Raw genomic sequence first — 15,078 nt, forward strand, 5'->3', positions numbered from 1 at the left:
GAGAGGCAGACACGCAGTTTTATTTAAGGAACAGAAAGCGAGGTCTGACACAACAAAGCTGGCAGGGAACCCCAGGGGAGAGTCACATTTCTATGGGGTGTAACAAAAACTTTCCCAATGTAAAGGCCAGGGAGAAGAGATTGTTCCAAGGGGCTCCGTGGGGCCAGCATCTTCAGCACTTGCTGGGAGGGAATTTCGACTCATTCTCTAACCAACCCAATGAGGGAGATGATGAGCTCCAGGCAGAACTCCCAGCTTCCCTTTGGGTGAAGGGGCAGGTCTTGAGATGGAGGGCTTTGTAGGGGGGATATGCAATCCGCAGACGTTTAGCTGAAAGCTTCCTTTCTGAATCAGAGAAACAGGAAGGTTGGGGTTTTAAGCGGCAAGAAGTCTTTCCCTACCCATCTCGCTCATAGAGGCAGGGAGAACGCAGCCGTCTGCGGTTCCTGCATCTTCACTTCTGACACGGCCATCATTGCCCCAGTCTTAGCAGCTGGTATGGCAAGGGAGCGGGTCACCTCTAACCTTAGGAGAGATCTTTTCTGGGTAATTGTCTTGTTCCTCTCACCTGAATGAGTCCTGATCCTGCACAAATCTGAAGTAGCTGCTGCTTTGCCTGACTTTACTTCCCTCTGTACACTGAAGCCATGCCCACCTCATGGCCTAGCCCGTTACAGAGCATTGACTCCAGTTGGTCAGTGTCTTGTCCCACTAGCCAGATAGCTGGGTTTGCCTTATGTCAGCCTGGATGCCGCTCTGTCCCAGGAGCCACTGGCACTGACTGGCAATATCAGACAAACCACCAAGACTGGAAATGGAACTTGCTCTATTGGCACTGAGGCTGGCTCCATAGTTTCCTCTCTCATTGGCATGGCAATGGCAAATTGGGCTGGTTCTGAGGTGGGTAGACACCTCAATTCTTCCATCGGATTTGCTGAAAGAGAAGCACAACAGGACATGACTCGTATCAGTGCTGATTGGAGCTCACCCCCTGGGCATATTCCTGAGGGATCTATCTGCCCCACTGGAAGGGAGAACACTGTCAGGGAATTCAGCCCATGCTCGGGTGATGCTGCAGCAAATGACAAGGTTGGCGGGTTTATAAACGGATGTGCCTGGAAAGCTTTGAGGTTTAAGTCAATGAAAACAGTTGGACATTCCCTGCAGCATGGGGAATCCAAATCCAGCAGCCCTGGGCTAACAGCTGGGATCAGCAACAAAAACCAACTAAAGTCAGAAAGCGCAAACTGACCAGGCTACAGAGTAGCAGACATGTTAGTCCGCAAAAAGAACAGGAGTACTTGTGAGTCAAAGGTAGGGAGCAGACACGCAGCGATAAAGGCAAGTGCTAAAGATCATCACCACAATATACGGAACCTCACAGTCCCCTAGGAGGTGGGTCAGGATTACTTGCAAGATACAGATGGAGAAGCCAACGCACAAGGCCATGCAGCAAGCCAGGATTCCTAGTCAGACATTCCTGACTTGCAGTCTCCTGTCAGACTATGACTCACTATAAGCTTTTAATACAATTGGGCCTAATAGGAGAAGTCAAACAGAACACCAAACCCAGAGGTAAAAAACCCTTTGATCCCAAGAGGCCCAGAGCAGTCACCTAGCAGGTTGTGTCCAGAATGGACCACCAAAAAGGAGTCAAATGCCACTTGTTATCGCTCGTCACATGCTAAGACTGTAAGCTCTCTGGGGCAGGGACTGTCTTTCACACCTGTGACACTAATCCTAGCACAATGCTTTGAGCCTCTTTTCGCTATCGCAAACAGAAGTCAACTCCTCTGTGTGGGGACTCAGCACTGAGCAGTTGCTATTTCTCCCTTTCGCAGCACCAGCTCTTCTCCTCCAGAGACTCTGCATAGATTCCCCCTTTCCTGTGTCTAACTGGAACCTCCACCTGGACTAGCATCCTCCAAGCAGGGAGGATGTGGGGACACAGGGCAGCAACCCCAGTGCCACACACCAAACAAACCCACTCCTGTCTCCGACTAGTGTCTACAGAAGAGAGCACCACAGGGCTAGCTCTGGGTGTATGTGGGCGAGGAGTCACTCTTTACCAAGTTGCTGAGGATGCTGTCTATCTTGTCCTCTTCTGCAGAGCCCCGCTCCACCTTACACCTGTATGCCATCAGCTGGTGTCGATCCTTCAGGTCTCTGTATGTCTAGTTAAACAGCAAAACCAGAGCTAAGGGAAGCAACCTCCTTTATTGGGCAGCATCCCTCTGTTCAGTTGAGGAATAACCCTTCAATCCCCCCCAAAACCTTGGCCACATGCTGATTTCCCCAAAGACTCATCGCTGTGCAGCAGGATCCATCACAGCCCTGGGGGGAAAAAAATCACCAACCTTATGGGATGTCCCAATGGAAGATTGGGCCTTCACCTCAAACCTTTGGGAAAGGCCCCCTCCAGGAAGGAGAGGCTCAAGGAGTTACTGCCCCGACTTTTCACTCCTGATGATGGAAGCTCACGTCCTGCTGTAGAGCAAATTCCAAGCCTCAAGCCACTCCCAAACTGACAACCATCTCTGAATTGTGTCATTCAGCACAATTGCATCTCTACAGCAGAGGAGCTCAGGTGGGAATAGCAGGGGGTGCTGCAGGCTGGGATTGTGAGGCCCCAGCAGAGCTGCTGGAGGTGGGGGTAGAGGGAGTGTGAGTAAGGCTCACTTGGCTTTAGCTGGTTCTGGGAGCACCAGCTGACACTAAAACACAGGGAAAGTAAACTCAGAGGTAAATGATGGGCACATGACGACAAGACAAGGGAGCTGTGGGAGAGCCTGCCCCCAGCCAGGTGTGTCGGGGGGGGGGGGAAAGAGGAGGAGAGGGAGGATGTAGACCTCACCCCTTGTACAGAAGGGACTCACATCAATAACAACATCATGGCACTTATATTTCATGGCAAGGTTCAACCTTGTCTCAACGTCTTCCACCAGGCGCACGTACTCCTGCAGCACCTGGATGAGAAGGCAGGAGGCATCAGCAGAGCTCACTTCCCCGTAGTCACCCCTTCTCCCCCAAAACACCCCTGCTCCAACCAACTAGCCTCTTACAGAAGGTCACCACTCAGTCCGGCCCCCTCCGCAAGCAGAGGACAGTGTGTGGATGGGCCAGCCTCACAGATGAGCCTGCTCAGGAGGCTCCAGGGGTAGTGAACCCAGCCCCTCCTCAAGGGCCCTGCCAACCCAGGGGGCAATTCCTACACTACCCCAACTCAAGGGGATCAGTTGAACCCTTGCCCAAATGAAGCATCTAGAAATCGAACATAGGGAACAATCCATTTGATGGCCTGGATCATTTAGAGGGGCTTTGCCATCAATGATCTGATCCCATAGACACCTCAGAGCCTGCTGCTGTCCATCTCCCTTAGCTGCATCTACCTCCCTCGGGTTCTCGCCCCTCCGATGTTCCTTCCAGGCACATGTACATAACATCTATATCCCTATGGGATTCTGCTGGCACAAAGAGGAACTTCACATGGGGAAGTCCTTCACCATCCCCAGCTATGGAAGCCAGGCAACAACCACATGGGGTCAATGCTCCTCTCTCGGCTGTAAGCAAATTCACGTGTGGGACCAGGAAGAAATAAACAGTCCCTCGCCAGGTGCACTATAAGGTATAGGTAACAGCCACTGCTGGCGGCATGTTAGCAAGCTAGGTGACCTAGTGGTCTGAGTCAGTGGAACAGGATTGCAGACCGAATGGCCCAAAGGTCTGATCCAGTGTGGCAGGACAGCAGACTGGACGGTGTGTTCTGACAGGGCAGTTCCTTTGCTCACCTGCACGGGGGCGCTGTTCCGCTGCAAGATCTCCACCACACGATGGAAGCCAATGGGGGCTCTCTTCTTGGTGTAACCCAGCCAATTCTGAAACCACAGCCCAAACTCATTGCCCTTATCTTTTCAAAAGGAACGTCCAATGCAAGATTCCCAGAGGGTGGGGAACTGGGGGACAGGGCTGTTAGTAGATTTGGGTGTGGGGCAGAGGAGCCGCTGGATTGCTCTTCCTCCTCCTCCCTACCCTCTCCACAGCCTCCAGAGGGCAGTGGTAACCTGCCTCTGGCTGAGGATGCTGCTCTTTCCTGCCAGACCCTAGTTCCACGGTCAGCAGCGTCCCATGTCTGGAGGCTGGGTTTACCACGCATGTGAATCCCATGCAGCTGAGCCTCAAAGGCAGCCTCCTTCTCTGGCTGAGCTGGTAGAAGCTGTACTAAGTCCATCACAGCTTCTTGAGACGGGGAACCTGCTCTCTGAGCAACTCCGTCTGGACCCCACAGCATGGATGGGCCAGGCCCAGAGCTAACAAGGAATAGCCCTCCAGATAAACCCCAGAGCAGGCCAGACAAGTCACAGTGCTGGAGCAGGGCCTGCAGGATACTTCAGGCCCAGAGCAGCTCAGGTGACAGACAGCTCACCGTCCTCTAACCAGATGGAAACAGATAGACGTAGCCAGGAAACAGCAAGTGTTTGGACCCACCCCCCAGAAAGGTTTTGCCACTCACCTTGGTGGTGAACAGGGCATCCACATCATGCCAGGCTCGCAGCTTGGCACGGGCAGCCAGGGCTGTCAGCACATACTGTTTGTCTGGAATCTGCAAGGCAGAGACACCGAATGCTGAGGGTGAGAGCACAGACTGGGGTGAGAGAGCAGGCAGCACCATCCACTCAGCAGGCACCAAACCAGCTGCTGGGAGGGGAGGGATGGTGCAATCCAAGCCTGAGCCCAGTAGCACAGTAGTACATGCAGGGTCACACAAAGGATCTGCAACTGCTACTGAGGCAGGGTTACATGGCTCAGGCCACCAGCATGGCCCATCCCATTCCACACTGACTCCAGCGAGAGCACCATGGTCCTGGAACACATGGAGGGGGCTCCCAACAGGGCTGGTGCAACAGGGTGAGGCTGGCAATGGACTGGCAGTGAGGAGGGCCCTTTTTCCCCTTCCAAGCCATGAGAAGCAAGACAGGGCCACTCGATAGGCCGAGCACCAAAGCCAGCTAAGGGTCAGAGGAGCTCACCCCAGTTAAGGGAAAGGCCTCACAGAGCTTCAAATCCAGGGGCAAGAGTTCCTGTAACCTGGGATCCCAGCAGCACCTCACACCCCAAGTTCCCCAGAGAACTTCCATCAGGCTCTTGAAACCAAGCTTCCTCCCTTGTCCCCCAGGAGGGTCTGGCTGCCAGACCAGCCCAGCCCAACCCAAAGCAAAGGTCTCCACAGAACTTGCCCCTTATCTAACAGCTGGATCTAATCCCACTCCCCTTCTATCTGGGGAGAAACCCTTTCTCTGCCAAGCCAGCAACCCCTACTTCTGACAGGACTCAGCCTCTCAATTTCCTTCTTCCCAGGCACCCCAGCTCTGTTGCCTGCATTTTTATTGATGCTGTCACAGAAACCCACCTCCCACCAAGAATGAAACACCAGTGAGATTTCACTCCCTACCTTAAAGGTTTTCTTCAGGTTGATCGGGCTGCTGAATGTCCCCTGAAGAGAGAGCGAGGGTAATGCTCAGCCTTTTCAGATTGTGGGCCCCCTACCCCTTACGGTATGTCTACACTGCAGACAGGAATGAGTCTCCCAGCTCAGGCAGGCAGACTCACGCTAGTAAGACTCAAGCTAGTGCACTAAAAACAGCAACATGGATGTTCCAGCTCAGGCATTGAAGCCTAGGGGGTCAAGTGAGCTTCGGAGCCCGAACTTCCACCCAAGTCAGAATGTCCACACTGCTATTTTTAGTGGACTAGTTTGAGCCCAACTAGAGTAAGTCTGTCTACCTAGGTTGGGAGACTCGCTCCCAGCTGCAATATAGACCACCCTGACAGACCCAGAACTCCTGCTTGCCAAGGCTCTATACATTAGAGCCCTGCTAATGCTAGATTGGGAAATGGAGGTTCCGAAGGAAGCGACTCTCCCATCTCCTCCTCTGCTATCTGGGGCTGGGTCTCCCATGCCTCTAGTCTAGAGCGCTCACACACACACACTTCAAAGATCAATGTCCCACATTTGGGCCTGAAAAGTTAAAAGCCAAGTTAACCCCTTGGACGCTGGATCCAGTAGCTGCCTCTGAAACAGTGCAAGGTAGCTGCTTTCTCTGAGGTGCCAATTCTTCTGTGATGGCTGCCGTACCAGGCAAAATGCCCCTCTCTAATGCTGTCCCCACAGTTCTTATGGCCCCCTGAAGTGCCAGAATTCCATAAAGTGTGGGGACAATTCTGGAAGGTTAGGGGAACTCTCTCTGGAGATCAGGGAGGAGGGGCGCAGGGTGTGTGTGTCATCCTCTTTCTTTACCAGTGTGCCAACTTTATAAGCCGAGCAGTGTGGCCGAGTGGCACTGGACTGGGACTCAAGAGATATGAGTTCTAGTCCTGGCTGCCCACTGATCTGCTGGGGGACATTGAGTGAGTCACTGCACCTCTCCATGCCTCATTTTTCCATCTGTAAAACAGGGGTAGCGACACTAAACTCCCTTGTAAAGTGTTTTAAGATCTACTGATGGGAAGTGCGAGGTAAGAGCTGGGCATTATCATTATTTAGTGACTCATACCAAGGGTTTTGGCACTGAATTCCAGCCCCCTGCTTACCACGCTGTTGCACCCACCTCGGCCTCTGTGTAGTGGTAGAAGCAGGAGTAGAATAGCGTGGTCACCAGTGGCATGTTGAGAATAGAGGCCTTTCGTGGGTATTTCCGAAATATCTCAGACTGCCCAGCGGCTTCCAGATGCCGGTCATTTGCCTAGAGAAGTAGGATGAGAGACACTGCATGGAAACCAGGCCAGCCACAGTTTGCTCACCCAGTTCTCAGAGGATGAGGGTTGTCTGGCCCAGTTGCCATAGGTCAGGTCTGATTTCAACAGGACCATCTGTGACATTGATAGACCAGGTGCCAGCTCTTACCAAGGCTGTAGGCATCAGCTGAGCACTGACAAATTCATAGATGGAAACCAGACCAGCTCACCTGTATATTAGCATTGCTCAAGATAGGTGTTAGAGTTGTAAGGATGTGCTTAGTATTTAGACTCTATAAAATCCTTGTAAGTTGCTGCATGCATTAATCTTATTCATAATGTCTGAACCCCGTGCTATAAGGTAATATGTAAGTTTTGCTTTATAACTGTAAAAATGTCTGCTCTGAACTTGTGAACTCAGGCAGGAGGACTGTTTCCCCCACCCATCAAGAAGGACTATCAAAACTAAGTGGGCCACTGCGAAACATCACAATACAAAGACTGGTTGATGGTGCTCTTACACCCATAAGTTGCTACATGCAAGAAAGCTCATCCCATCAGCTTGAATTCTGGAAGGAGGAAATAAAAGACAGCGGACATGAAAAATTCTTCATACTCTCTGCTGTTTGGACTCTCACAGGGCTGGAGTTAGGAAAAGCAGAGATCCCCAGGGTCAACCTGAGTTAGCCCTAGAAGACATTCACTGTGCTGACAGATTACTATATCTCGGTCACCTTTTGGAACCACAGACTAACTCATTTGTGTATATATGCTGCCTGCTTTAACCTGTAAATAACTCACTTCTTTTTCCTAGTTAATAAATCCTTAGTTTATTGTAGGATTGGCTACAAGCGTTGTCTTTGGTGTGAGATCTGGCATCAATGACTGGTCTCTTGGGACTGGGAGCAAACTGAATCTTTTGTGATCTTTGATGTAACGAACCATTTATCATTTCATCCAGCTTGTCTGGGTGGCAAGATAGACTGGAGTGTCCAAGGAGACGGTCTAACTCCATGCAAGACTATTACAGTGCTGCAGGAGTTTGCATTTATTGCTGGGTGAGTAAAATCTAGTTATATAAGTTTGGGGTGTCTGTCCTGAGGCTGGGATTCATGGTCGTGAGCCACTCCGGACAGCGTGACACCATCTTAATGTGCTGCACAGCTCTGAAGCAAATGCCCTGCATGTACCATCAGCACATGATGATATCGGACTCTGACAGCTTGGTGTAGTTGTCTATCAGCAAAGCTTGGATATGGAGTCACATTAGATCCAGGAGGTCGCAAGCCAGTCAGCTACAGCATCTAGAAACTTCTTATTCCTCCCAGAAGGGGAACCTTGGCATTAGAACAGGCCGGTCCGAGCCAGAGGCAGATGGAGAGGTCTGTGACACCTCTATGGCCAAAGGAGAGAGGCCCTTACCTCAATGATGATCTGTCTCTCCAGGAGCGTATAATGGTCTAGAACATGAACGGCATCTTCAGATGAAAATGGCAACCTGGCCAGCAGCAAAGAGATGAGGACAGTCATTATCAGCATCTCTTCCCAGTACGCAAGGCCTGGAGCGGCTCTCTCTTCCCTACTTTACCTTACCTAAGTGTGCCCAGGGGATGCACTCCCCATGTTCTTGCTCCCTATATTCATGGTGATTCAGAATGGCACCCCTCTTTGGCCTCACCCACCCAAATGCTCTGGGAGTGGCAGTGAGTTCTCAAGCTCTCACCTTCCCAGATCACTGCCTGCTCTCTCAGATGGAGGCCATCTACGAAGAGAGCCCAATCAGAGGGGGAAATCTTCTGGATTTCAAGGAGCGGTAGGTGAGAGAAGGAAGCTCAGAACAATGCTAGTGATACCCACCAAAGACTAACATTTCACCTTGGCACCCCCCGTCTCATCCCCACCCACGGGGTCAGTGATCAGAAACTCCCCAAGGTGTCTTTGCCCTCCAATCAGCAGAAAATATTTCAGGGTACTGATCACCACAGGCTGTTCATAATCACCCTGTGTTGTTCCTCAAACCCCCGCTCAGTGATGAAAGAAAGACCACTGTCCCTTTAATCCTGTGCATCACAACACTCTACTGCAGAGGTAGTCAATAGGCAGACCAAGGACCAAATCCGGACCACCAGACACTTTTGAACAGACCCAAAAAAAATTTACTTTTTTTTAATTATTATTTTCTCTGGAGTCTGGACCTTGACTATACCTTGATCAAGAAATTTGGACCTTGACAAAAAGTAGACTACCCTTGCTCTACTGGTTCCAGCAGGCTGCACTTCTTATTCCACTCTCCAGGAGGTACTCACACCCCACCTTCCCTGCTCACCTGATGCAGCTTTTAAGAAATTCTCTTCGTTTCTCTGCATCCTGGATACTCAAGTGCTCCCGGTACTGGGACAGCTGGAGGGGGCAGAAAGAAAACAGGAGCTGTTCAAAAGGGAATGGGCTCAGGAGATCCGGAATGTCACCTTCCAACAAAACATGAACTTAAGCCCTGCCCACTGACCACACCTGCCTAATGGCTACCCACTCCCAGTCCCCAGGCTCTTGTCACAACAGCATCCTTTGTTGGAAGGAGGAGGGGGATGTGCGAGGGGTCTGATCGCAGCATCTCTGAGGGGGTCTCCCTCACCTCGTAAAAGCTACACAAGAGAAGGACCTGCCACAATTGGGAATACTCACAGCAACCTCCTCGGTCCTGTCCAGGAATCTGCAAAGGGAAACAAAGCATTACCTCTGCTCAGTACCCTCCACTCTGGGTCCAACCACAGGCAGTGTGTTCAGCCCAGCCATGATGCCGGGTGGGGAGCCTCACCTGAGCAGGTCCAGGAGTAGCTTCTGCTCCCCTGTCTCTTTGAGGAAATGGATTAGATGGCGCAAGGCCACCTGTCGCACCTCCAGCTCTTGGAACAGGATCTCTAGGTGGGGAGAAACAGGCAGCATGTCAGCACTGAGGAGCCATGAGAAGGTGTGAGCTGGCCAGCCTGGGCTGTTCCAGCATGGATGGCGCTGCTAGCTTCTGGAAGAAAACTAAAGGATTCTGCAAACCCCCCTCTCCAGAGCAGTCCAACTTCTAGGGACCAGGGGTTAGGAAAGGAACCCAATTCCACCTGCTTAATGGCAGAGTACTCTGTGGCACATGGTCATATCCCACACAGGTTCATTCTCATTCATCCCCACCCTAACCTCTGCCCTCTCCTAACAGGGTGCCAGGTACTCATACAGTCTCTCTGGGTCTTCATAGCCAGCATCACCCCGTCCCTTTACGCTCACTGGATCCAAGGTGCAGCTCTCTCAAGGAGACACCTAGTTTGGTTAAGCAGCACCTAAAAAGAGTGATCCCAGCCTCTCTCTCCCTTTAACTTGCAGCAAGTGAGAGAATCTGGCCACACTCCCCTTAACTGAAAAACACAATCCTGCACAGACGCCACTGGCCCTAGCCACCTCCCAGCCACATTTACCTCTCTTCAGCGTCCTCTTCAAGAATATTAGAATCTGCAAGCAGAAGAGACATCCCTCAGATGAGCAGATGAACCCTCACTAGCATCTGGACAGGCAGAGACACCAGGGGAGGCCCACTCAGCCACAGACATCTCAGCTCCAGCCTTCACGCAAGGCTTGATCAGTGTTTTGTATTGAGCAATGCTGGTGTCTTCCATACTGCGTAGGCCAAACACAGGCCTGAGGGAGACTGCAAGCGGATTTGCAAGCCTGCAAGCTGACACTCACTGGTTTGGAGAGAAGGTCTGCTGGCTTTTCTATAGCTTAGATAAGTGATGCTTCAATTCTACAATTAGGGCATTTCCCTTGCGTCCCGTCTGACGGGCCCCAAAGAGCTTTCCTAGCAGCATACATACAGGGATCACCTCACCCACCTCGCTGGAGTGAGAGGGATCACACCATCCAGCACATGGCTCATTTGCTGCACAATGCTCAGGGAGGCCAAGAGCCCGGGACAAACCTCTCCCCTTATGAGCAGCTCCCTGGAATATTCAGTGCAGTGCGCAGGGACCTGAGCTTTCCACATCTCACCCCAAAGCCCTGCACAAAGGCAGCGACAGGAAACCTGATCCATTGGGCACAGGAGGTGGAGAAGGAGCTGATTGCTGGGATTCCAACCAGAGGTTCCAGAGAAGCATGTGACTTTCAACTGGAGGCTGAGAACATGGAGTTTCCCAGACCTCAGACTTGGCCCTTTTAGGTAACACGCTGATTTTAATTCAAAGCACCAGCAGCGTTCAGGGGCTAAATGGCTGTGCAGATACACAGACCCTTTAAGGAACCATCCTGGCCACCACTCACCCAACCAACCCTATACTGCCAGAGGAGGACTCACAGCTGTAATGACATTCCCATCATGCACCGCAACAGCTTCATCCAGGAGCATCAGCTTCTCCCGCAGGGAACGGAACCTCTCCAGTGAGCAGATCTGGGACATCATTGGAGACAAGGAAACACTGCATCAGCCAGGTGCCTGGAATCCAGCCAAGATACAGGGAGCTAACCCTCCCTCTAATCTTGAATGATTCAGCAACATGAATCACTCCTCTTCAGAAAATTTCTCATTCCTTGTGAGCCCAGGGCTGTAAGCAGGTCTCCCACTGAAGGGGTTTTGCAGGATCAGGCCCTTTAACTATACAGCCTGGCGGCAGCATGGTGCATGCACTTCTCCCCAAAACACCCTGCAACCTGCAAACCACCAGAACTCAGAGCAGAAGGGCCCTGGTCTCTGGGATCCTCTGAAGCCGATCAGCAGACTGGAACTGGAAGAATCTGCCTCTTACTTGGCTCCCTTTAGCCCAGAGCTGCTCTTCCCCCACCACTCCTTAGCCTTGGAGCTACCGTTTTCCTCAGTGGAGATGGAAGCAAAGCCCTTCACCAACTGGTAAGAAGGGATAGTTACAACCTTAGCGAAGGGGCAGCAGCAGTTGGGTGGTTACTTCTGCATACACCACCTTTTCCTCCACAGGACTCATCTGCTCATCACCAAGGTCCCAACGCCACTGCACCAAGGACAACTCCCACTTTCCCTGCCCCTACCTCTGATTGCCACCAACTATGAAGAGAGCCAGAGCCCTAAAGTTGACCCCATGGATGCTTTTTCATAACACCAGTTCCAGAAGGGTCAGCAGCACTGCAGATGACCTCATGCCATGGGAGAAGCCTCCAGGGTCTAACAGACACAAAGGCTCTAGCAGTGGCCCAATGATTGCCACCTGTCACCTATTCCTGACTCTAATGGTATCTCAGTGCTTCCCTTCTGCTTTTGCTCCTCCACTTGGCAAAGCCATAGGTGGGCACAGAGCTTTGGACATTTGTGCCTGCTATGGCTATTCAATCAATTAATGGAGCTGCCCAGTTCCCCTACCCAGTCCCACAACAGAGGTGCAAGCAGGAGGCTGCCTGAGAGCACCAATATGACACTCTATACTTTGGGGGAGCACCCTGTAACCCCCATATTCCTCATTTATATACAATTGTGATATTGCATATAAAGCATGCCATGTGAGGTATCAGGGGAAAGGTTATGATCTGCCAAAAGCAGTTGTTCTAGCTAAATATGTATACCTCGGGGGAACGCCCTGTAACCCCCATATTCCTCATTTATATATAATTGTGATATTGCATATTGTGAAGATGCGATAAATCGGCCACCGAGCACTCTCCCGTCGACTCCGGTACTCCACCAGAATGAGAAGCGTACGCGGAGTCAACAGGGGAGTGTCAGCAGTCGACCTACCGCAGTGAAGACACCACAGTAAGTAGCTTTAAGTACGGCGACTTCAGCTACGCTATTTTCGTAGATGAAGTTGCGTAACTTAGACCGATTGGCTCACCGCTCACCCCCCACCAGTGTAGACCAGGCCTCAGTAATGCCCACCAGACATGCCTCCAAGCACATGGACAAAGGGTATAAAACAGAACACAGTGGCCTCAGGCTTGGCCTTTACTCCTTCCCCCACCTGTGCTGCAAGCAACAAGGACACTCAGAAGACTGAAGACTCCAATAGAGGAGACTGGCCCAGGTTTCAAGGGTGAAACCTGTGTACTATGAACTGCAATATACAGTGGTCTGAGAAAAACTGCTTAGTCTAGACGTTGCCCAGTCTAATAGGATTGAGAGTTTAGATAGTGTGCTTGTATTTTATTTTATTTTGGTAACTAACTCTGACTTTTTGCCTATCACTTAAAATCTATCTTTTGTAGTCAATAAACTTGCTTTACTGTTTATCTTTACCAGTGAGTTTGCCTGAAGCATTTGGTCAATCTGCTCAGGTTTACAAAGGCTGGTGTATATCCACTTTCCATTGATGAAGTGGTGAACCAATTAATAAACTTGCACTGCTCGTCTTGAGCAGTGCAAGACGGTATATTCCTGACGTACAAGGCTGGGAGCTTGGGGCTACTGGGCTGGTGCCTGTCTCTGTGAGATTCATGAGTGGCTCTGGGAACATTCATACAATCTAGCTGGGTGTAGAGTTGCACATGCGGTTGTGCTGAGTGATGATAGCGCCTGGAGGGGTTTTCTGCTTGTCACTAGCAAAGCAGAGACAGCCCAGGCTGGAGAGTTAAGGGGGCACTGCAGTCCCACGGTCCCAGGCTGCACCTCGGGGATTCCGTCACAACCAAAGCTCCCCTCTTGCAAGCAGATGGAAAAGGAAGGTCTTTACCTTGCCCCTCTGCATTCGTCTGACTGTATCCTTGGGACTCCAGTCGCTGGTGTAATCCTGCAACAGAAGACAGAAGCAGCTTATCAACTTCCCAAGATGCTGAGGGGCCAAGCTATCCCAGTGTTTGCTGTGCAGCTCCTCCCACCTCCCACTCAAAGCTGGGACTGATGAAATAACTTGTCACACAGTTCACAGCAGCTAAAAGGGTTTCCCAGTAGGCTTTGCAACGAACGAGAGCAGTAGAGTTCTGATGTGACAGAATTGGCCTGAGTAAGGAGGTTCCAGAGTCTTGTCACTTTCCTAGAACCTTTATGGGGGAGGAGCCAGGTTGATCTGTTTACTGGCTGATACCACTGATGCCAGCACAATCCAAGAGACTCTGAAGTTCAGTGCCCAGAATGCCACCAGGCTACCATTTATTTGCAAACTTTTACTGCTGGTGAAAGGGGCTAATCACACCTGCAGAGACAGAGGTCTCTTGTTTATCCACACGATAGCTACAGCCCAGGTACTGTGCAGGAGAGTTTGCTCTCACACTACCCTAACATGCCTGACCCCTAACCTCATAGAGCTCCCTCAAAAGCCCACAGCAGGGTTCAGTCTCCATGGCCCATTCAGTCCTTAGCTCCTCTGCTGAAACTACCTAAGAGGGTGACAGCTGGAGTGATTTTGGGGATAGTACACATTCCCACAGAGCCTCAGGTGGCAATGACTTTTGCTCAGGCTATACCTACGGCAGACTGGAAAGAGCCAGAGGCCAAAAGGAGAACAGGGAGTCTATTTATTGCCTTGGACAAAGACTATCACTGCATCCACATGGGAGGTGCATCTTAGAATGGACTCCCACCCTAGGGACCCAAGTGTTGGGGGGAGCAGTTTGCTCCCATAAAGACAACCGATTTGAGAGACCGTGAATTGGCAGGGTAAGGATTCGTTACATCTTCCCATTCCCATTCCACCCTCAAACAGGCTTCTTCAGGTGAGCCTTCCCCGGCACCACAGGGCACCCAAAGCCAACAGCCTCAGGTTAGTGCCTGGGGACAGGCAAAGGAAAGGGACTCAAATGAGGAGGTAAAAAGGGACCAGGCTAGTGTCACTCCCCCATCCTGAGTGAGAGGCAGTGACTGAACAACGGGCAGCAATGGGGAAAAGTACATGGGATTTTAAAATTCCCTGACGTCTCATCAAATCATACAGGCCAGAGAAGGAAGTGCCTTTTAGGTTCCACCTGGCCCCTACCTCTAATATGCCAATGCAGGACTGGGCCCTGCTGTACTGTTCTAGGGCCTTGCACAGTCTATGGTAAATGTCCCAAGCATCAGGGTTTCCACTGAGACAGCTCCTCCACCTGATCCAGATCACTGTCCAGAAGTTGGTCCTGGAAATCAGAAGAAACTTTCCCTACCTTTGTTTCATCCCATAGCTATTATTTCCCCCTTTATTATGCTAGATTATTCCTCCCCGACCTACTTAATGATCTCTGTGGGGGGCAGTGACAGAGAAGGAAGGGACACTTTCCATACAGAATGTTTATCTCAGCAGCATCCCTTAAGGAAGTGTGTGTGTAAACAAAAGCAGCGTATTCAGGAGGAGAACAGCACCACCATGGGGCAGGGTGTTATTCCTGAGTGAGGTGTCCTGGGGCTCAAAGTAGCACTCTTGATTGGGAGTTAAA

At 51.1% G+C, this 15,078-nt stretch overlaps 1 protein-coding gene across 4 annotated transcripts in view; it reads right to left on the reverse strand.

Moving 5' to 3' along the window:
• VIPAS39 (VPS33B interacting protein, apical-basolateral polarity regulator, spe-39 homolog) overlaps positions 1–15,078 on the reverse strand; it is a 22,086-nt gene continuing 7,008 nt past the window's right edge. For 2 of the 4 annotated variants that reach the window (XM_005301656.4, XM_005301657.4), the window contains exons 7-20: positions 13,404–13,460; positions 11,069–11,161; positions 10,194–10,227; positions 9,548–9,650; positions 9,415–9,442; positions 9,059–9,132; positions 8,155–8,230; positions 6,606–6,740; positions 5,450–5,491; positions 4,511–4,600; positions 3,789–3,875; positions 2,877–2,966; positions 2,070–2,174; positions 1–934 (exon numbers count right to left, since the gene is read on the reverse strand). In XM_005301656.4, coding sequence (XP_005301713.2) covers positions 914–934; positions 2,070–2,174; positions 2,877–2,966; positions 3,789–3,875; positions 4,511–4,600; positions 5,450–5,491; positions 6,606–6,740; positions 8,155–8,230; positions 9,059–9,132; positions 9,415–9,442; positions 9,548–9,650; positions 10,194–10,227; positions 11,069–11,161; positions 13,404–13,460 — 1,035 coding nt within the window. In that variant the 3' untranslated portion in view covers positions 1–913. The other 2 variants (XR_010600712.1, XM_065593423.1) reach the window with 2 other exon arrangements.

The sequence above is a fragment of the Chrysemys picta genome, chromosome 4 (assembly GCF_011386835.1).
Source record: "Chrysemys picta bellii isolate R12L10 chromosome 4, ASM1138683v2, whole genome shotgun sequence".
Lineage (NCBI taxonomy): Eukaryota > Metazoa > Chordata > Testudines > Emydidae > Chrysemys > Chrysemys picta.